The 23018-nt window shown below is 41.0% G+C and overlaps 1 protein-coding gene across 6 annotated transcripts in view; it reads left to right on the top strand.

Moving 5' to 3' along the window:
• The window catches only part of LOC122865712 (A-kinase anchor protein 2), an 86455-nt gene that overhangs the window by 24991 nt on the left and 38446 nt on the right, over positions 1–23018 (top strand). For 5 of the 6 annotated variants that reach the window (XM_044174528.1, XM_044174527.1, XM_044174529.1 and 2 more), the window contains 5 exons: positions 2265–2386; positions 17371–17485; positions 18236–18257; positions 19202–19321; positions 20816–21643. In XM_044174528.1, the coding sequence (XP_044030463.1) occupies positions 2265–2386; positions 17371–17485; positions 18236–18257; positions 19202–19321; positions 20816–21643 (1207 nt within the window). The remainder of the gene's footprint in view (positions 1–2264; positions 2387–17370; positions 17486–18235; positions 18258–19201; positions 19322–20815; positions 21644–23018) is intronic. The other variant, XM_044174533.1, reaches the window with a different exon arrangement.

Raw genomic sequence — 23018 nt, 5'->3', positions numbered from 1 at the left:
TTTTTTGTACAGTAGTACTTTAGTGATAAAATTCCACAGGGAGGTCAGAGCTTAAGGTCAGCTACAGGCCAGCATCCCCCTGTGGTTAAATGATGGTTTCTTTGCCTCACATACAGAATATTGCTACGATCTTGATTTGCCCTGTGGTGATTAAAACTGCAAAATAGGAGGTCTAACAACATGGATGGGCAAAACTAGCTGCGTATGTGTTGATAGCTAGCTACAGGCTCAGCACCAGTCACTTTGACTTTAAAGTAAGTTTGACTCCAGACTTCAAATGTATTGTTCGTTTTATCCCCTTTATTTACCCAGGAAAGCTATATTTCAGATTTTTTTTCAAGATAGACAACAACAATAAGTTACAGACTATGCGCAGGGGCATCTTAATTATCTAAATGATTAAGCAGAGGACAAAATCAGCAATGAGCAATCTCAAAATTTACAAAAGAAAAGGTGTGACAGGGAACACCTTGAAAACTACAAACATTCACAGGTATTTTAATTTTTGGGATGTTTGAATTTTAATTCAGCGGTTAAAATGGATTTCAAAAAAGCGTATTCAGTAAGTCTAGTTGACAACTCTGAGTATGTGACGTTCTATGTGAGGTTAGCTTGGCTATTTGGGTGTGCAGCCGCCACACACGCAGACACAAACATACAAATAGCCCCACTGCCACATTCTGACAGCAGGTGGTAAAACGCTTTGCAGTAACTTCTGCAGAGCTCATTGTGTGGTGTGTGTCAGTGTGTGTGTGTGTGTGTGTGTGTGTGTGTGTACGTGGAGGCACTCATACTGTTAATTGTCAGCTCTACGACTTAGAGCCAAGCAACAGTTTGACAGTAAACAGCCAAAGGTGAAGCTAAGTGTTCCAGCTCGACTCTGTTGTGGTAACAAAACAGAGTTCCAGACAGAGACGAGACATTAGCGACATAAACACACAGCTCCTGGCATTCATCTTTATAACATTCTAGACTGTAATCTAGACTGTACATCTTATTAACATAAGCGTTGTGATAAACCGACTTTATCGGACATTTGTGCGTTCAAACGTGTCTTGGAGAGAGAGCTGCAGACCTGCTATAAAGACAGAGAGAGACAGTTTGCCGTGTCTTCAGGCTGCAGCTGGATAGCAGATATATGTGTTTCATATGAAAGGCAGATTCTTTGGAATTTAAGGAAAACAAACGTGTTAAAGTTCAAAGAAAACGTTCAGGAATGAAGAAGAACAGACTTGTTTGTGGATGGACAATAAGAGATTGAGCAAAACCAGCAAAATATTTTCATGCATGTGTACGTCACAAGATAACTTACTATACATATCATGGGGACTAATTACTGTATTACTGTTCTCTTGTCCTGATGGGATTCACCTTCAGCAAAGAATGTTTTCCTGTGAGTAACAGCTGAGTTTAGAGTCTGTGTTATGTAAAAACTGTGTGCATGTGTGGGTCTACGTGTTTATTTATTTGTTGTAGCTCTGCTTGGCAGTCATCTCACAAATCTCTCACAAATTAGTCTCTGTAATGGAGGTCCACTGGCTGTTAAAAACGTCTAAGAATATCACAACCAGGCTAGCAAAGAAGAGCTATTTGAAGAGAGTTATGTAGAGCTGCACAGTCTGATGAGTTTTTTCTATTAACTATGAGTTCTAGTTTGAGAAGGGTTAGCGCTGTTAAAGGTACCCTGTGCAGTTTTTGACCATTAGTAGTGAAATGCTTTGATGAGGGGGTGCGATACACATTTCCGCTGCAAGTTTCATGCATTTCAACTGATTCTCAGTGGGTGGTGGTAATGACCCAGAGAAATGCAGCAAAGCGTAAGGAAAGGCAGGGAAGATGAAGATGCCAGCTAGCAAACATGGATGTAAACAATGCATGTTTCAAAAAATTCCAAAAATCTGCTACACAAATGTTTTATGATGAAAGAAATGCATTCAAGGATACACACACTGTGTTTTGGTAAGAAACTGTGAATGTGAACAGAACTGTCTTTGTTTACAAGAAATCTCCACAAGGCACCTTTAACCTGAGCAAACTGTTTACTAGCTGACTAGCCAGTGCCCTCATTTAGCAAAGACATTGTTATCATTAGCATTCTTATACCTAAAAAGTCCAAAGGACAGGTTGTACATTTAAAAACACAATGAGCTCTTCACATTCACTGTTGAGCTGAGGAGGAGGACCTGCAGAATGGCTGCCAGAATATGTAACATCACCTAAAATCCCTCTGTAAGCACCTAACAATGTCTCTGTTCCCTCCTCAGTCCAAAGCCATGCGTGAGCGATGGCTCCTCCAGGGAATGGGGGTGGAGGAAGGGGAGGCACGGCGGAAACAGCTGGAACGGGATGAAGAACAAGGAAAGAGGCTGGAAGACATGATACATAGGTACTGGACACCACAGTGAAACTTAGTGTGGGCTTTATTTAGTCTTCATGCTAATTTTGCCATTGCTGATCTGATCAGGTCTGATATACTGCACAGATGGGATTAACAGAGTAACAATAACAAAAGTTGTCACATCTGTTTCTGTTACTACGATCTGTCTTCAGTTCTGACTGAATTGAGAAAGAAATCTAGTCCACGTGGTCCAAATTGGAAATACTAAAAAACAATGTGACTGCATCAGTAACATACAGTATGCATCATGTGTGATGCTACAAATCAAGAACTTCCACACTTTTACACTTTCGACACTTTCAGTTTCAAAGTGAAAATGTAGATAGCTATATCAAACTCTGAGGACATCAACAATAGTGTTCTGTAATTACATCAGCCCTATTTAAAACGTCAAACCTGACACCAAGTATAGAGCTCTCATTTTATGAGACTATATGTGGCTCAACACAAACACACTCATACCGTACAGTGATTGAAATACACACATGAACACACATACACTGTTACTGGAGAAGCATTGGAGGTATGGGATTCTGCAGGGCAGCTCTGGAATCTAGCAGCTCTGTAACCTTAGAGCAAAATCTACGTTTTTCTCGTGCACTGATGTGAAAACAAACACCAAGAGCTACTGTGTGTGATATGTGTCTTCTCTAAAAACAAATATGACAAGAGCTGCCAAGGAATGGAGCAAGAGAAGGATAGATGAAGAGGACAAAAAAAAAGATGAGGGAGATGTTAAAGAAAATTAGAGCTGGAGTGAGGAAACAGAGAAACTCATAAAGCAGAAACAGAAAGATAGAAGAAAGGCAAGTGAAAGCAGGGCGTAACTGCCAGAGGAAGAGAGGGAGGTATTGAGAAGGTTGAAAAAGTGAGGAAAAAGAGAGTAATGTGATTCTGCGGGAACTTCCTGCATTTGTGTTTCTGGGAGGAGCATCCTGATTCCCATCAAACATTGCTGTGAGATAGTCACTTATTCCCCGATGAAGCTGGGGCATGAGATCATCAGTGCCATGAATAAGGCGCCAGCCAACTCTTGCCATCGTGATGCTCTGTACACTCGGTTGCAGGGTGTGAGAATCGGACAGAGCTGCACCTTGTCTTCTCTGAGAACAGTGAAAGCTGACGTGAAATTAAATGAAAGTCTTATCGTGTTAACTGAACACAATGAATGAATGAGTTGTGTGATCACTGTATGTGTGTATTGGGAACCAAAGTATAAGAACACTATGCCTGCACTCTGGTGGACTGGCACCATGTAAGCAAAGTGTAGAGGAAAATGAGACACACACAAACTGCATCAACAAAAACTAAAATAAAAATATGGTAAAGAATAGTGGAAGTGGAAGGCAAGGCAGACTGTCAGTTCCAAGCAGTGGGAGCGAAGTTTAAACTAATCAGCCAACATGCTGTGCAGATTTATTGTTTTGTAGTTCATGTATTTGAGGGACGGAGATCAGAGCACGCTCAGAAAATTTGGCTCACAGAGAGGCTCTGGGTCAATTTGGCATCAGTGAGTCAGGCTCACACTCCTCATCTATCAAACCTCTGCATGAAAGAGACTCTGTTAGCCAGCAGCTACTGTAGCTTATCACCAGCGCTGACATAACATCAACATTTTACATTACGACCACCAGGATAACACTCGCTCTGGTATAAACAGAACAGCAGTGAATGGTCAAAGAGAGAGCATTGTAGACCAAAGTACAGTTGTGATTGTGGAGCCGCTTCGTGTGAATCACTTCATTCAGCTGCTGCTTGAATAGACTTGTTGTCTGATACTGTTTCACAGAAGACATATTGCAGTTTGTGGTTTAATTATCTACAAAAGCAATTAAAACCACAAAGATAATTCTTTACTGTGCTACACTGACGTGTTTTTGGTCTGGTTTCACTTTTTTTTCAGTGTTCAGAATGTAGGCAAATCCAGCGTTATTTGTATAGCACTTTTTAAAAGAGACAGGAAGAAGAAAATCAAAGCAGTATCACAAGGATGACCTGAATACACTCTGTGGCCAGAGTTAAAGATTCATTTAGCTCCAAAATCACCCACGGTCGATCAGAAAAATCCTGAATGCATTACTTTCCCCGGCTGCCAGAAAGTTTTGACTAAATCAAGAAGTTGGTGGATGCTTTGTGATACAAGTGTCCCTTGTTCTGTTTTAGGCACAATCTAAGTAATAGGCTTTTTCACTTTTGGCCAAAAGTTCCTTTAAATATGCAGATATTTCAGTTATACTGCATACCAGTTGTATCAGTTATCATCTTAAAAAACAGTCACTCCAGTATCCAGAACAATTTCTCTCTCCATAGAACAAAGTTTAGCACAGAATCAAATACTCTGGCATTTTTCTCTTCTTGCACATTTATACGTATGCAATGCTGCACAAGCTCTCCAGCACTTACTATTGTGAACCAGGGCCTCAGATGTGTGCTGAAAATTGCCTTAAGAGGAGCTCAGCTGTCTGGGATAGAATTCTCGAGGCTTTCAGAAAACAATCTTCTCCAGTGGGGAAAATAAAGTCACAGAGCACATGCGTGGGAGTCTAAGGAGTGCCTTCAGTCACACACATCTTAAACTTGAAACCCTGCAACAAAACATTTTGTTGCATTACCTCAAAACACTTGAAAGGCAGAACAAGTCTAAATTATGAAAAACTTTTAAATTCATTCATTTGGTTATGATGTCATGCTGTGAAGTTTGTATTTAGATGTTGTGGACAGAACACTAATACACAGCCCACCCCTGTGTGTGTGTGTGTGTGTGTGTGTGTGTGTGTGTGTGTGTGTGTGTGTGTGTGTGTGTGTGTGTGCGCGCACGCATTTCAGGCAGAGGGTGTGGCATCTATATTTACACTCTGTGAGACACCATCCCAGAATATCCCGTAACCAGGGCAACCAGAGTCTTTCCATCACCGATAGGGACAGAGGTGAATAGTCGGGACGAATATGGACACTGCATCATCTGCGTGTGTGCTTGTGAACATGTATTACTCATGTTGTGGGGACTCGCCTTCCTTTTGGGGACAAAATGTAAGTCCCCATAATGTAAATCATTACATTTTAGGGTAAAGACTTGGTTTAAGGTTAAAGTAAGGTTAGGTTTAGGTTAAGGTTAGGTTTAAACAGAGGCGGTTTACATCCTGAGGCTAATGGTGCACGGGTAGGTAAAGTAATATAAAACACCTCATCCTTATAAAAATCTGAAAACTGTTAATATTAAAAAGATACAGTTGGGGGTTGGGGAATAAAAGGGTTAGGGTTAGGTAAGTAGTGGTTATGGTTAGGGTAAGTCTCCAGGAAATGAATGTAAGTCATTGTCCTCTGAAGTGATGGAAACACGACTGTGTGTGTGTGTGTGTGTGTGTGTGTGTGTGTGTGTGTGTGTGTGTGTGTGTGTGTGTTTGTGAGGGAGAGAGAGACTTAAGCTATAATCAGGAATAAACCTGGATTTCCATAAAAACTACACCTACCTCCACCTATAAACATTTCTGAAATAGACTCCACTGTCTTGTAGCACAGAAGCCCAGACGTCTTGTCCGTCCCACTTTTATGGCTGCGAGACTAATAACACATGCACTGGCGGACATTTTAATGACAGAAAGTGACAAAGACAAAGCAGCAGCTCTTTTACAGATGCACTTACACCATTTCATGCAAGGGAGAACACATAAACAAGAGTGAAAGAAAGAGGAGGAACAGCTGTATCTGTCTATGGAGAACAACTGTAGTGCTACTGAGCTTTCAATGCATGAAGAAAAAACAGAAGAGAAGCAAGAAAGAACAAGCGTCCCTTCAGATTACCCATACGATTATGCAAACCTAATGGAAAACACATTATAAGAAACAAAACACAAAGACATAATGACAACAGCAGTGTCTCTGTGTGGCGCTGCCTGCTGTTGACCTTAAAGTGGAAATCACATAAAGTGACGGGGAAAAAGAGCGAACAGTGCAATCTTTGTACAGGCTATTTCATACACATACCTGAGGTCATTGAGCCTGGAAAGCACAGAGAGAGAGAGGGGAAACAGAGGCAGTTTGTGTGGTAGCTTTCCTTGTTGTAACCCAACTTGGGGAACACAAGCGACACAAAGCGACAGAGCAATGAAGAAATAGCAGCCATTGTGTGCAAGAGAAGACGCTTACTTGGCAGAGCGTGGAGAACACACAGACAGGAGGAGACAGAATGAGAGAGTGTGGCGGCAGCAGTGGTAGTTTTACAGATATCCCTATCATTACATGTTCAGGCTAAGTAAACAGAGAGAGGGACACAGAAAGCAAAAGGCCCTTTCACAATGTGGCACTGGCCCGACCCACACCATGCTACTTTTGGATTCTTGCTTGTTTCATGTTGCACGGACAGCGTGCAGATGTAGCCATCATTGTAGGGGAGCAGTGCAGTTTTTATACAGCATTTCCTGCCACAGCTAAAGAACAAGTTTCTGTACATGTCAGAGGGCATTTTGTTTTGTCTTTTTCAGAAAGCATATAAGCATATTTCCCAAAATGTGGACCTATTCCTTTAAATGTATTAGTAGCATATATTTACATATTCACACTTTTCTTTTTTCCTGTTTGTAGACTATGCGTGCTAAGACTATTATTCTTAACTTCCCTGCTGAATCCTGCTGCTACAGTGACCTTATTTCTCTACAGAAGATCAAAAAAGTTTCCTCTAATCTCATCTAACTATCTATCAATTCTGACCAGAAAACCTCTTTTCTAAACTGTGCTGAAGAGACAAATGGAGTCTGTAGAATACACGAGGTCCAGCAGGCAGCTGGCTACAGCAAACTATACTTACTGCAACAAGCCCATTGAAGTGCCCTGTATCGTGTTACATAACGTTCTAAGAATATTTGTCTTTTGCCAGTGGCAGTATGAGAGCACATAGTTTTTAACTGACCAGAAAAGTGTGATGCAGTTCAGTTCAGATCATTTCACTGCAGTTCAGCTGTCTTGTGATGTAGTTTGTAGAGTAAACCTGTCCTTATTTCTGAGCTTATCAACATTTCAGAAACTATTTTAGCTTGAGCTGAATGCAACCGCGGCGAAAACAAACTGCAGACACCAAAATCGTACCTAACAAAACTGTTTAAAAGTCCAAAATTAGTCACTGAATGTGACATAGTTCAGACCAAGACACTATGTTAGGACAGACTGGATTTAAGAGCATGACACAACCATGATCCATGTTGGACATTTACTGTAGATAAAATCAGATCCAACGCAGCCTCCTGTGTCTTCTTAGTTCTAAACCAAAGTCCCAGATTACAATAAACGTCACGTTCCGCCTCTCCAAAAATCTAAAACATTTAGCATTTGATATCTATCTTCATGTCAAAACAAATCTTTTCAAGCAAAACAGGTTGTGTATACAAAGGAATGAGAAGGTACTCCATCACGGCCAGTTGCTTGAACAAAAAAACCCAAATGTCTTGTCATTCCTTAGGGACACTGGAGTGTTTGTGATCTGGCTTTTATCCTTGCACGCCCTCCCTTTGGGATGATTTTACAGTCTTATCATTTAAGCCTATTAAACTGTTCCACACTGGGCAGACACCGTTTTTCTGGCAAACAAATAATTTTTCCTAACAGAGCCTGAATTGCATTTAGTTTGAAGCCAAATTATTTTTTTGTTAACGTTAGAGCAACATATCATGATTGTGACATTATAGGTTTAAGATGCATTTCTATATATTTAATGAGAGCGGAAACAATTAGTCGATTAATTGATTTACAGAAATTAACCTGCCACAATTTTGATAATCGATTAATCCCTTCAGATGTTTAATGTTTTTTCTGGTTCCAGCTTCTCCAATGGGAAGATTTGCTGCTTTTGATCTGTTTTAGATTGTTGTAAACTCAATATCTTTGGGTTTTGGACTGCTGGTCAAACAAAGCAAGACATTATCAAGACTTTTCATTGACTAAACTATTAAGTGATTAAGCAAAAAACAAATATTAGACAGATTTATCAAAAAGAAAAAAGAAAGATTCAGAAATCCCAAATATGTACATAACCCAGTTTTTTATAAAAACAAGTTCATGCAACCTCATAATTCCGAGCTCTTTTGACCACAAAGATGGATTCAAAATGATTCACCTTTTGAAGGACCTGGAGAAGACAGTTTAAAAGCCTCAGAGCACACTGTACAGTGCTTTCCAGGTTGTGAATTAATTAAGGCCTTTTAGTATAATCCAACAGTGCTTCTCAATGAGCTGGGATTCAAAGACAGCTCTTCTATCAATCAGACATCGGGATATTATTATTTAACAACTTCCCTTCACTATAAGGAAGTAAAAGAAAGTTTATGTGACATTTATCTGATCTTAAGTAAATTATAACTTAAGTGATACTTTTCATGTAACTTCTAGCACAACTTTTAATGGAGTACTTTGGGTGTATAGATTTCCATCCGTTCTGCTTGCCCTGTCATGTTGCCTACAGCACAACCTTTAATTATACACAATGGCACAGATGAAGATCTGAGACAGAGATAGAAAGAGATATATAACGTATCTTTGGTTTTGTGTGTGAGTTTTATCCAAGGACAGTTAATCATTCATGACAAAAGTAGAAAGGAATAAAGAATTGTGTGAGCTGCTAAACTGTTTTCATGCCAAGTGTCACTCTTCACATCACACAGTTTGTCATCTGGAAGACAGATCAGCACTCAGGACAGAAACAGGAAGAAGCAGACTACTGTATGACAGCATTAAATCTCTATCTGCGTCAGTGTGCCTGCTTGTATTAGAGGACGGTTAGGGACGGAGTGACACAGCTTTGATCAGCGACCAGTGATTTTGTTCTGTGTGAGTAAGCTAACATGCAATGGAAGACAGAAACTTTGATGGAAGCAAACATTAAGCTGTCGTGCTTGCTACTAAATTGAAAAATACAATATAATATAAACATATTTGTTCTAAAATCGTAATTTTTAATGTGTATTTTGCTACGCCTACTAGATTTTGCAATTTTTGAAGATGTAGGCAGATAATGGAGAGACGTTTTTTTTGTTTGTTTGTTTGTTGTTCTTCACCAGGGTTCATTGGGCTGAACTGTGTTCATTGATTTTGAATGTAGTTGCGGTTGAATGTGGAGGCCACTGATGTTCATCTGTGTTGTGTTGGATGTGATAATCTTCACAAAATCAACGCTGCTTTTATTTGAAACCAGCAATGTAATCACATCTGTAAACGGCCCGTGCTGGAATAACTGGTGAAAAATGAACAGTGCATTTAATAAACGGTTTATAGCACATTATAATGCAGTTGTAAGCATATATAAGGACATTTTTGAGTGTGTATTAGTGTACAATATTTGTCAACAATTATAACTTCTCCTGTGAAGAGATATTTTAATCAATGCAACTGTGTTTTACTATTTTGTCATTCATTATCTGTTTATACACTAGCCATTCACATGCATTAAAGGCTTATATACTGCTAATAAATGCTAAATAACTTTCGAACTACAATTGGAGAAAAGTAAAAAACATAAAATTCACAATGTAACAAAACCTGTGTAGTTCCTTTATTTCTTTTGCTTTTGCATTGCATCTTAATTAGACATATTGACTAGTAGAGGGTGGCAGCAAAAATGAGCAGAGAAAGAGTGAGTCAAAATGGAACTGCCCTGTATAAATTTAAACTTCAGCTACTTACCTTCATGGACTGCTTGGAAAAACTATGGCTCTTTGGCTCCGCCCACTGAGGCTTACCTCAGCCAATCAGATGTTTTCATCCTCAGAGCAGCTCTGCCTCTCGAAGGTGTACAAGAAAAAGAGAACTATACCTTGAAAGAAACTTTGCTACAATCACACACAGCACACATGCAGTATGATGCATAAATACACAATGTGGTGAGACTTCCTGTTTTATACCCTCAGTCTGTCATTGCTTTTGTCTGCCTCTGTATCTCTGACAGTCTGTGTGTGTCACATTGACAAACACACACATCCACCACACATAAAACCAGATGTCTGCTCTTCCTCCTTCTGTATGATGTGGAAAGCAGTTGCTGCCCACCAAGGCGTATCCATGGCAACTGGCCTGCGGTGGGTTGACAGGGCGGGGCGGTGACATCACTGGTCTCTTTCAGGGTTGCCACAGAGATAGTAACACTGCCAGACACAGAAGTGTAAAGAGAGGATGAGGAAGACGTAGAGGTGGAAGGAGGGACAGTGTGAGGTCATGGCCCCATCTCTCTCACTCACACACACACACACACACACACACACACACACACGTAAAAACCACATATGCCAATCTAAAGGAAATCTGAAAATGAGAAATTATAGGTCGATTAGGTGTTTAACAGATGTCTGGTTTTGCAAGTCTAGACTTCCCTGTTGCATATTTCTATAGACATATCTGTTTATACTGTATAGTATTTAATTATGTAACAACTCATGGCATGCTTTAAAAAAACTGGACTATACGAGGAATAAAGCAGGTAGTGACATTGACACATCTGGTGATACGTAGGACAGCTAATAATGTGTTGTCCTTCTGGAGAATTTGTAGACTTCATTCATAATAGTTTTTTATTCCCTCAAAAGAGTAAGTACCCACTGTAACAAATCTCTAAACCAAACTATGCCTCCACTTTTCTTTCTTTACCTCATAACACAACACTGTGCAGGAATAATGAGTATTGTTTTAGGGAGATGAAGGTGGGAAATACGGCAATTTTACCATAGAAAGGGTCATGAAACAATCATCATGCTATTTCTTCCCTTTCTGTGCTCACAGTTTTGGTCATGTTTGAGGTTTGATCACTAGAGGGCACCAGACACAAATTTGACCAGTGCCAGTGTGTTTCTCTTTGCACTGCACAGGAGCTAAAGACCAAACAAAGAGTTGACACATTCAAAGACACAGTGATCTAATCCAGTTTAATAGTCTTGTAGGAAACAGTAGAGAGTGTCTTCCCGCCCTCTTGATGTAATACCAACAAAGTCTTTACTAAAAGTATTGCAATCTGTCGGGCTCTGTTTGCTTTCTGTTTTTAACAGTTCCTTGTCCACTGGTTGTGTCCCTGATTGTTTTAAAACTGCTTGTGTGAACCCACTGCTAAAAAAAAAAACCTTGTCTGGATTCTTCCCTCCCTCAAAACTATAGACCAATTTCCAAGTTACCTTCTATATCAAAACTTAACAAAAAATAGTGTCAAAACAATTTCTCTCTGCACTGGAAAATAACATTTTTGAAAAGTTTCAATCTGGTTTCCTGGAGGTATCACAGCACTGAGACTGCCCTGCTCAAGGTCACCAACGACCTTTTAATGGCTGCCGATGATGGCATGTACTCTTTGACACAGTCGACCACAGCATCCAGTTAGACAGACTGAGGCCCTGGGTGGGGATATCTGGTATAGCTTCAGAATGGTTTTCATCATACCTGTTGAATAGGAGGTTCTGTGTCTCTGAACAATTATATATCTTCATTTTCCTCTGTTAAGTATGGTGGTGGTAAATGGACCAATTTCATTTTCTTTATACATGCTTCCCCTCGGGCACATTATTCATAGACATGGTGTCTCTTTTCATTTTTATGCTGATGATACGCAGATGTACCTGCCCGTCAGATCCACAGACCCTGCAATGCTGAGTTCACTTAACGACTGCCTCTGTGATGTCAAAAACTGGATGTCAAAAAATTTCCTTCAGCTGAACTCAAACAAAACAGAGATCCTTGTCATCAGGTCCCAGCCCATGGCAAAACAAATTCTGCCATCTGCTGGTTCCCTATTGGATCACATTAAGCCTGTTGCAAGGAATCTTGGCGTCTGGTTTGATAATAATTTAACTTTTGAGCATTATACCACAAAGCTTGTGCAATCATGTTTTTATCATTTTAGAAATATTTCAAAAATACAATCTATCTTGACTTTTAAAGACACAGAGACCATTTTACACGCCTTCATCTCATCTCGCGTGGATTACTGTAACAGCCTTTTTACTTGCCTGAACAAAAAATCTATTGATCGACTCTGGATTTTCCAGAACTCAGCTGCCAGGCTTTTAACCAGAACCAAGAAACATGATCACATCACTCCTGTTTTAGCCTCTTTACACTGGCTCCCAGTATGTTTTAGAATAGATTTTAAGATTTTACTGATTACTTTGAAGGCTCTTCATGGCCTCTCTCCCTGCTATATCTCTGACCTTAGAACTGTACAGACGGTGTGTACTTTGAGATCCTCGGGCAGAGGTCTTTTGTCTGTCCCAGAGGCCCAGCTGAACACTAAAGGGAACAGAGCGTTTGCAGTCAGGGCCCTGAGGCTCTGGAACAGCATATTTATATTGGAGAGCCTTTCCTGATTTTACTTGAGTTTTAATTTTCTTTAAACTGACTTTTACTTACTTAAAAATGTTTTTCTTGTTTTTTATCTGTTTTCTTTTAAACCCAGATGGTTTTATGACCTGTGTGTTTTATTTTGTTGCCTTTGTGAAGCACTTTGTAACATGGATTTTGAAAAGTGCCCTATAAATAAAGATTATTATATTATTATAGGAAATGTTGCATTTGTGAAGCTTCATTGAGAGAGATGTTGATTCAACTTCAGAATAATTTTTAGGTTGTAGTTTACTGTGGTGTTTTAGTAGATCGCATTATGGTGAAGGCCTACTATTATTTCTGTACTGTGGATGTTCAACAATTTGCCTTCCTCCTTTCATACTTGCCTAGTTCCTACCTTCCTTCTAACCCTTCTCCATTTCCATGTATTACCTACCCTTCCTACCTACTGTCTTACCTACTCAATATTTTTTACAGCGGATAAACTCATTAGTTACCACAGACACCAGTATGAGTCCCTACAGAAGTATAACGGTGATATTAGAGTGATTTTTCATTCGCAGTGACAGGTCATACTCACAGAGAAGGGTTCATATTTAGATCAAAAATCATTTAGTATTAGTATTTATGATAAGAGAATTTCTTCTAGTTTTATAATCAATTGGAAAGGATTTATGTACAATAATAAACTAAAATTTGTCTTATAGGATGCTCCTATAGTGCCAGTAGTGATGTAGTAGGATGAGACCTGCTTCCTCCTCCAGTCACAAATCTTGTTTCTTGCTCATTTTGGAAAGACCTCATGCAGCTTACAGGAAGCAGAAGTAAAAGCCATTTCCTGCCAGAAAGGGAAAAAAGGAAATGAGAGAGGGAGGAGCCACACAAGAGGCAACGGTGTACAAACATCTGCTACAGAGAAAATACATAGGTGAGGGTACAACAAGACACAAGGAATTTTTAATCTCCAACTTGATGGACACAGTTACTGACAAACCCTGTACAGTTTGTGTGTTAGTGGTCCAAAACAGCATCTGTGGGTCTCTATGGCTCAGTTCCAGCAAACTGCAGAATCTAAAAGTTTAAAAGTCTTGTAGTAAGGAGAAAGGCTAGCTGAGAAGGTGATGGCTGAAGAAGGCCGGTGAGGAGAGATGAGAATTGAAGTGTTTTTGTTGAGTTTTGTGTTTGACTTCCAGATGGCAGTTTAGTTTGTCTTAATGATGTTGGGACAGAATGTAGTCTGTTATTTATTGGTGTCCTGTTTGACAGTATCTGTACCTATATGAAAGTATGTAATAATGTTAGCTGGTCTACAGACCATTGTCATTCAAGCACTTTTACGTGATTGTTTTAATCAGAGTACAGTCATAATCAGTGTAAGTAGGCTATAACAGGACAGGCCAAGTCTCAATCTTTGTATATATGGGGGCACACAAATGTCTTTTTTAAACTGCACATATCTCTGCTCTGAGCTAGCTGGAACTGACAGTTAGCAAGCTTGGTCGCTAACGGGACAATAAGGAGCAGTTTATACTACAACAGAGGAGGTTAAATAAAAGTGGACGATACGGCTAATAAGCTACAGTAGCTTCTTCCACTTTGGACTCTCCAGCTGTCAGCTCCATTAAAGGTTCGCCCTGTCAAAACAGCTAGCTATTGGTCAGATTTGTGTGTCAAAGTTGAACATGACATGAAAAATTCATCTCCTAGAGACAGGCCTGAAAACCTGAAAAACCCATCAGTTCGCTATATTTAGAGGTCCAGGTATAGCGCTTAGTCTACTTACATAAACTGATCACACATTGTGGTGCAGTCCTTGCAACTCAGTCCAAGGTTGGGTGATTGTTTCTCATACCAGCAAGGCTAAAGTTAAATATAATATATACAGTCAAGCATTACTGTATTTATAAATAACCACTGTCTCACTGTCAAGACTCCTAGACCACAAAATACATTCAAGAAAAGGTAAGAGTGCTGAAAGTAACAGCGTACGTATCATGGTTTGGAATTACTTACTTTCACCTACTTATGCCGCCTACAATATGCTACATGCTACAGTATAGGTATAAACAAAATAAATGATTAAGCAGCCAAGTTGCTATCAAGTTCCTGTCCAACATAAGCCAGATATGCTGCATTATAATGGACAATACACTCTAAGCTATTTGATAAGCTCTGCTATATTTGTTACATTCTTGAGACAATACACTGTTGTTTTTGAATGCACAGACCCTTGAGTCATCCGATTTCAAGTAACACTGAACGACCCCGAACTGTGCTGATTATTTTGATCCAGACAATGGCTTAAGGACACAGTTACATAAGGCCAATTTTATGATAAGAAACTGGTCTGGACATAAACAAGATTTCACATCTAAAGTACTGCATGGTTTCATTCAGCAGAGACAAACAACAGATTTGTGTGACAGATGCAGCCAACAACAGCTTTACTTCTTACTGAAGAACAACTCCACTGGTGCACCAACCCAATACACCACAGCTTCTGCACATGTGCATGCTTGATGCTCTGCTGTACTCTCTTGCCCCTCTTGCAAAAGAGATTACCTGATTAAATAAAGGTTATACAGTTATAAGGTTTCTGAGGGTATGTATATACCAATGAAGAAGGGTATTTGATCCTCACAGTTATGAAAGTGCGACAGTACAGTCTTCAGGTGGCTGCTTAACACACAAACATCACACAGCTGAAGATGAACTTGAGTAGAAATACTGGCAGATGGTGAAGTGATGAGTGCGGACTCTGGGGATTTGTTTAGTTAAACCTCAGTGATCAGAGCCAAGCTACCAGGTTTTCTGGCGAACATTAAAGACACAATCCTTGATTTTGTTAGTGCCAACAAATCCAAAAATATCTTCCCTGTCCACTGTTGATATTTTCAAAACTCAACACAGCTCACAGTTGAAACTATTCACGCTAAAAACCTGTGCACCCATATATAAACTGCTTCAGATAAAATGGCAAACAGTAGAGTCAGGACAGTGTGTACGAGTGCTTGTTCATGGTCACTGATGCTGATATGATGAGTGAGCCCTATTGATTCTGGAACACTGTGAGAAGAGCAACTCTTTATGGCATTGTTATGAACCTTAATATCTCCTTCACACACACACTGACGCACAAATTCCTCGTGCCCCAGAGGAGTGTATTCTGAAGTGTTGTGAGTGCTGGCAGTGAGTGAGGAAGCAACCCTGGTCCTCCTCCCTGACCTCTTCCTAGTATTGTTGCTACATCCATCTCTTAAATGTCCATGTGAGCATGCATGCGTGTGTGTGTGTGTGTGTGTGTGTGTGTGTGTGTGTGTGTGTGTACACGGGCCGATTTTAGGTGAGGTGTTGGAAATGGTACTGATGTCTTGAGAGTGTCCTCACCAGAAAAAATTGTAGAATTGACATTCCTAAGGCCCTCTCATTAGGGCAGAAACAGCATGACATTATTTTACCATCAGAAAACTTCTTTCTTCTTTGACAGTGGAGCCCACAGGTGATCTTTTCGTAACCTTTACCAATTAGTTTTAGTTGCCTAAACTTAACCAGACCTGAACCATAGGGGCAGCAGATCAGAAAACCGTCATATTAGTTTCTTTTGAACCGGTAATACAGGTTGTTTTGGAAGGCAATGTTGAACATGAGGACTTGTTTCTCTCATACTGGTGCTGACTACTTGAAATCACACTCAGAATTCAACACAGATCAGGATTTAGGTGATTATTTATACTCTCAAAGATAAGACACAGTGATACTCAAACCTTCTGCAAATAGAATTAGCAGCGCAGGCTATACCGTATGGATCATGTCATTCTTCAGTCTCCATGGCTAATCTCAGTCAACAACTCAATCGGCATGAACTGCATAATTACAATGTTATACTACAGAATTACTAGTTTTATTGCCATGAATATGCCACATTCTACTGGGGGTTTTTTTAATAAACAGTAAGGCTACTTCAACAATATTAAAATGGAAGTTATTTTTTCTAACCTCTCATTGGTAATTTGCATTAAACAGAGGCTGTCATTCTGGACACTACTATGGTGCCCAATTGACTATTAGACTATAACCTGCTGATGGAGTATGTAGAGATTTGTCCATCAGGCAAAGCTCTTGGCCAGATGGCTGCACATTTGTTACTGATCCCCCATCTCTGTCTGGTCATTTCATGTATTTGGAGCATCTGGATTATATCCAGATCAGAATTATACACTTCAAAATGCTGGTGTAAATGCACCCAGGAGGCAATGAGAATAGCCTGAAATCTGATGGCCAAAACCAGGTGGTCTGAGGCACATTTTAACCAGACGTTATACTGTACAGTACAGTGTAAATGCAAACCACATCCTAAAGAAGAATCATGTATGGAGGGCATGCATTGTTAAACATCCAACACATTTGCATTTTTACTTACATGAAATAGCAATTGGTTTTCAGACTAACAGTAGCTTTCTCTAAATGCAATGTTGTTGAATCTTATTGGAAAGCAATATAGATCCAAACCTGCCCTTCAACTTGTTTGAGTATGAGTTGATTCCTAATATTGACCTTCGAGCTGTTTTCCAGAGCATGTTTTCCTGTACAGGGCAACAAACGTCTTGGTTCTTCAACTTTTCCAATATCATGACAGAAAATATCTCGTATATTTTTTTTGTTTTTAGGCTGGAGTCTGAAATCGGTGCACTTGAGAGTGAAGAGTCTCAGATATCAGCCAAAGAGCAGGTTCTACGGGAACGTCTGAAAGAGACAGAGCGCTCGATAGAAGACCTGCAGAAGGTATAAGAACATGTCTGTCACCTTGTATGAGCTTTTGAGGCACTTGGAGAGCTTCACATTGCTGCCTTTGAAAGAAGTGTGCTAGTACTGAAATCATTCTGCTCCATCTCTTACATGAGTTTTCAGTTTTTGCAATCTGTTATCAGTTTCTTTTTTTATTACACTATAATTGAATTTATTTTTACGCGTGTTGTTTTTGTGAGAGCAAATAAAAAATATTGAAAATGACATGGAGTCTTGTATAGACCTCTTGCTGCTATTTTATAACACAAGTGTGCTAGATATAAATGAGATGAATTAGGTTGCTTTGTGTTTACAAAACAGAGCAGTTAATCTTTGTTTGCATTGCAAAACAATGATTAAAAATGCTGTAAATGCTGAATGTTAATGCTGAATAAAGAAGTCTTATTGAAATTTGCTTTTCAAACATAACTTTCAAAATAGCGACAGGATACTATATCTAATCTGGCATTGTGATAGTGTTAACAAGAAAAGACAGACATTAATGTTGGTGTTAAACTGCTTTCCAAGGAACAGAGCTCTGAAATATTATCTCATTATTAAATATATTCCATTATACTCTGTCTATTATATAAAGCCTTCTATCATGATTATTTTTCAAGAACTTGCACTTGCTTATTGCACTTCTGGTTAGACCTAAACTGCATTTCGTTTGCCTTGTACTTGTACATGTGTAATGACAATAAAATTGAATCTAATCATGTGGATTTTCTCTTGTCTCTCTTCCAGAGTCTAATGACCCAGGATGGAGGTATGAGCGATGACACACACTCCAAAAACACACTAACACACCTCTTTGGGATGGTGTCCTCCCCTGAGTTAATGTTGTTTCCTAGCAGTGGGGTCCCTTTCTTTCTATTTCTGTGTGTGTGTGTGTGTGTGTGTGTGTGTGTGTGTGTGTGTGTGTGCGTGTGTGTGGATAATAGTCTCGCTGAGGCAGGAGAGATGCAGGCCAGAGCACGCTCTTGAACCTCCAAGCACACACTCCCCTATACCCACAGACGCACACATAGACATGTGTATATACCTGCACACAAACGCACGCATGCACCAAAACACACACACACACACACACACACACACACACACACACACACACACACAGAGAACCCGGCTCAGCGAGACTATTGAAGCTCACACACACACGAGGCCATGACTCTGCAGCCTGCAGTCCCTGTCTTTATCCCCCCCTATTCATCAACAAGCCCTGTAAGCCCCTAAAGCTTTGTTCCTACCATCACACACACACATACACACACAAAACAGTAACAAATACACACAAAAAAAACACACACTCACGCTTCTGCCGCATAAGCACTGAACCTCAGGGGTGCTAGAGTTACCGTGGACACAGAAACAGAGAAATGAGGAGAGTTAGATGGTGTTAGATGAGTGTGTGTGTGCGTGTGTGTGTGTGTGTGTGTGTGTGTGTGTGTGTGTGTGTGTGTGTGTGTGTGTGGAATAGGGGCGGGCAGGGTCACTCAGGGGTGTGGTTAGTTTCTATGTTGGGGGGCTGGGCTGTATGTGTGTGTTTTTGTGTCAGGGTGCGGTTACACATCACTGAGGTGTGTGTATGTGTGCATGTGTGTGTATCGGCATGTGCCTGGTGTATGAGCGTGTGTGTGTGTGTCCCTCACAGCCTCTAACGTCCCTGTGACCATGTGTCATTTCCCCTCCTGTGCTCCTGCTCACTAGATGCCACCGGCTGCATGTCTGCCTCTCTCTCGGACTGCACCGACCCTGACCACCTCGTCCTGGCCACGCAGCCCCGGACCAGCCCACCTGCGTCTGGAGAGCACGCCATACCAAGACCTGGTAAGACAGAGGGAGGAGAGGAGGGTGAGGGAGGGGAGAGAAGAGAGAGGGAGGGAGGGAGGGAGGGAGGACAGGAAGGTTTTGGGCCGCAGCCAAGTTGGATTATAACCAGGACAAATTCACGCGCACATGGAGGCTGGACAGGCACAGATACGCACACGTTGGCACAAATTGAGTCAAATCTCATATGGACTTTAACAGTTACACATTCATGTCTGCTGAGAAAAATATGCAGCCAACACAGTCATAAACTCATAATGATGTACATTTAACCAGTGTGTATCCACACATACTGAAAGCGTATAAATATTGTTATTGGCAGCAGTAGCAGTATTGTAATCATATTAGTATTAGAGACAGTATTAGCATTACTTTTAGTCTCTGTGATAGTATTACTGTATTTTTTGTTTTAGTTTTAGACTTAGCATTAGTTTTACTGTAGTAGTACTACTGTGCCATATTACAGCAGTTGGTTTATCGTTATTAGCTTTAGTTTTGGTGGTAGTGGGTTTAGGATTAGTAATAGTTTTACTCTTTGTATTTGTATATATTTGTATATTTGTATTAGTTTTAGTCTTTACTCTTTGTAATAGCAACACTGTTTCTCTTGTTAAAGGAAAAGCTAAATGTTTTGATAGTAAAGGGAAATTTGTTCTTAGCTCGTGTTAAGTTCATTATGTTACATGTTTGTTTCATTGTGTTTAGTGCTGCTGACTTTGCAGTGGGGAATAGCTCTACAAAATAAAAGCTCAGCTTTTGGGGCGGCGCCATAACGTTAGACAGTAGTGCAGTTATCTGCAGTAAGATAAAGCTTTTGCAGCAAAGTACAAGTGTAGGAACAGAACTAAATTGCAGGTATGATTATTCTTCTTTCATTCTTAATATTAACTCAGCAAAACTAGCTGAAAATATACTTACTGTGTGTGTATACTGCAGAAGCAAATGTGTTTATAATCACTATACATGAAGTGCCCCTTGTCAAGATTGACCGTGTGAGGATTAAAGGTCAAATAGACATATTTTTCATGATATTTCCCAAATCATTGGAAGTCTTTAAAGAAGGCAGTGAATGTACAGAAGTTGTCACTAATATAACTAGCTAGATATTTTATAGTTTTTAAGTGTCTTAATCGCACAAGATATCTGCAGTTTACTACAAAGTACCATCTACAGTATACTTGTCCTCACATAGATTAGGCACAGTGAGGGAAAGTCAGGTATTTTTTCTTGTTTTCTTGTTTTACTAATTACATATATAGCAGTTTGAATGAGAAACTCATGTTGTAGATATCAGTGTTTCAGAGAACTCTGTGTCCCCATCCTCACACTTTACTGCCTCCACCTTTTCCTCCCAACACCCCCCACCTCCTCCACTGTTCCCTCCCCACCCCGCCTCACTTTTCCTTCAAACCCCACTCCCTTCTGCATCAACCCCTCCCTCCTCCCTGTCTCTCCTCCCATTCACTCCTCCACCCCTCCCTCCCTTCCTAACAGCAATGTTTGCCATGGAGATCAACGTGCAGCATGACCCGCAGACCGGCGAGCAGCGCATCCTGTCAGCCAACCGCGTGAGCCCGCTGGATGCGGCGTCGCGCGGCATCAAAGTCTACGATGATGGCAGAAAAGTGGTCTATGAGGTCACTTCCTCTGGGGGTGTGTCCACCACCACCGTGGAGAACGGTTGGAGCTCTGCGCAGGTTGACCAGCTGATCCAGCGAGCTGCCAGACCTGTAGTACAAGGAGGAGATGGCAGCAGGGGTGAGGAGACGGTGACCCCAGCTGCCCCGCAGGCCTATGTTTCCCCAGTAGATGTTGATGATCTGTCTCCGCCCTCCTGCGCCCCGCCATCCATCCCTTCAAGCCCACCAGCCCAGGTCACCCTCCAGAGGGAGACCCGGCTTGGCATGATGCCCCCCTCTGCTCCCATTACGACCCAGCCCGGCTCCTCAGCCCACCCAGGCAGCGAGCTCACCTCCCCACCCCAAGCCAGCGCAGAGCACCCAGTCACCATGGTGTTCCTCGGCTACCAGGATGTTGAGGACATGAGCGAGAGTAGGCGGCTGCTAGGTTTTGACGGCACCGTGAAGGCCGAGGTGGTCCTGATCGACGAAGACGACGAGAAATCTCTGAGAGAGAAGACGGTCACTGACCTATCCATCATCGACGGCACGGCGGCTGACCTCGTGTCCGGGCGGCCGGCCACATCTGAGGCCGCCAGCACGGAACTGTCATCTGACGGCCGTGAGCCCGACAGCGCATCCTCACCCCCCGCGAATCCTGACGCCAACACGGCCCCGCCACCCGGCCTCACCCCTGCCACAGGTACAGACAAGAGGAAACGCTGCGAGTGCTGCATCCTCATGTGACTGAATCTTCTCCTTCTTCCACCCTTTTATTACTACCCACAACACCCCTCTCTTCTCCTCTGTCTCTGGATGGTTACTAACAGAAGCCCTGCCTTCCTCCTCCTCCTCTGGACTCTGATCGACTGGCACACACATGCACGCACACACGCTCTTGTCTGACCTTTGACTTTTTACTCAGTTGTGTTATTACTACTACATCTCTGCTCTTTCGTTACCCTCTCTGTCAATATGGAGTCTCTGCCTTCCCGCCTCCTGTCTCCTCAGACAACACAGTATATTTCATGAATTCAAATTAAGCAGGAATGAAGCTGTTGTCATGTTGCTATGATAACGGTAAAAACAGACATATAGATGGATAAAATTGATGCTTGTCGACAAACAGCTTAAACCAGGTTATAAGACTTTTCGGACAATCAGTCACATTGCCATGCTGTCTAACCAAACAGTATGTCTGGTTCTAAGGACAATCAACCAGATCACCGCCTTTAATAAGCCAGTTTATAAAACATTCAAACAGACAGACAGTCATTTTTTTTTATTTCTCTATTCAGTCACTTCCCACCTCCTTTTCTCTCAACCCGCTGCTCGACAGATTCTCTCCTGTTGTCTCCAAACATACACAGACGCACATAAACAACCACATACCCAACCTACGAACTCAGACAACCCACCCCTGTTCCTTGTACAGACTCTCTCTGACCAGGGCAGAGAGGAGGGTACTTGTTGCCTTGGTTTCTTTATGTGCCTCTTCATTCTTCCACATTGATAGTCCTAGCAAAACAAATTTAATTAGAAGGGTAATTAGAAGTTCTATTAGACTTTTACTTCAGTTTGCTGTTGTTATCTGAACTTTTTTTTTTCTTTTGTTTTGAAATTTAAAAGGCCATTGAATTGTTGGGACGCCTGTTTCCATGGGAAAAAGAGGTTTTTGACACTCTAGTTAGTAGTAATAGGACTCTCTCTCCTCATCTCTCTCTCTTTCTCCTCATCTTTCTCTCTCTTTCTCTCTCTCTCACTCTCTCTTTGTCTGTCTTTTTGTCCATTAACTCCAGCTATTCCACTGCTGAGGTCATTTCCTTGTATTCTAGTACTTCCTAACTCAGCAGCCAATAAGAAGCAGTGGAACACCATTTGGCAGCCAGTAAGATCTATACAGCCAACTTTTCCTACAGAGCACAGGAAGCTAATGGCAGCTTAATGAGTACACTCTGGCAGCAAAGGAACATGTATTTCCACCTATGAAAACAAACATTTGTTACCACTAACAGCCTGGGCACAAAGTTGTGAATAACGAGTATTAACAAGTACTACCGTATTACTAAATTACGACT

The sequence above is a fragment of the Siniperca chuatsi genome, linkage group LG18 (genome assembly GCF_020085105.1).
Source record: "Siniperca chuatsi isolate FFG_IHB_CAS linkage group LG18, ASM2008510v1, whole genome shotgun sequence".
NCBI classification, from domain to species: Eukaryota; Metazoa; Chordata; class Actinopteri; order Centrarchiformes; family Sinipercidae; genus Siniperca; species Siniperca chuatsi.
This window is presented reverse-complemented; position numbering and strand designations above follow the sequence as displayed.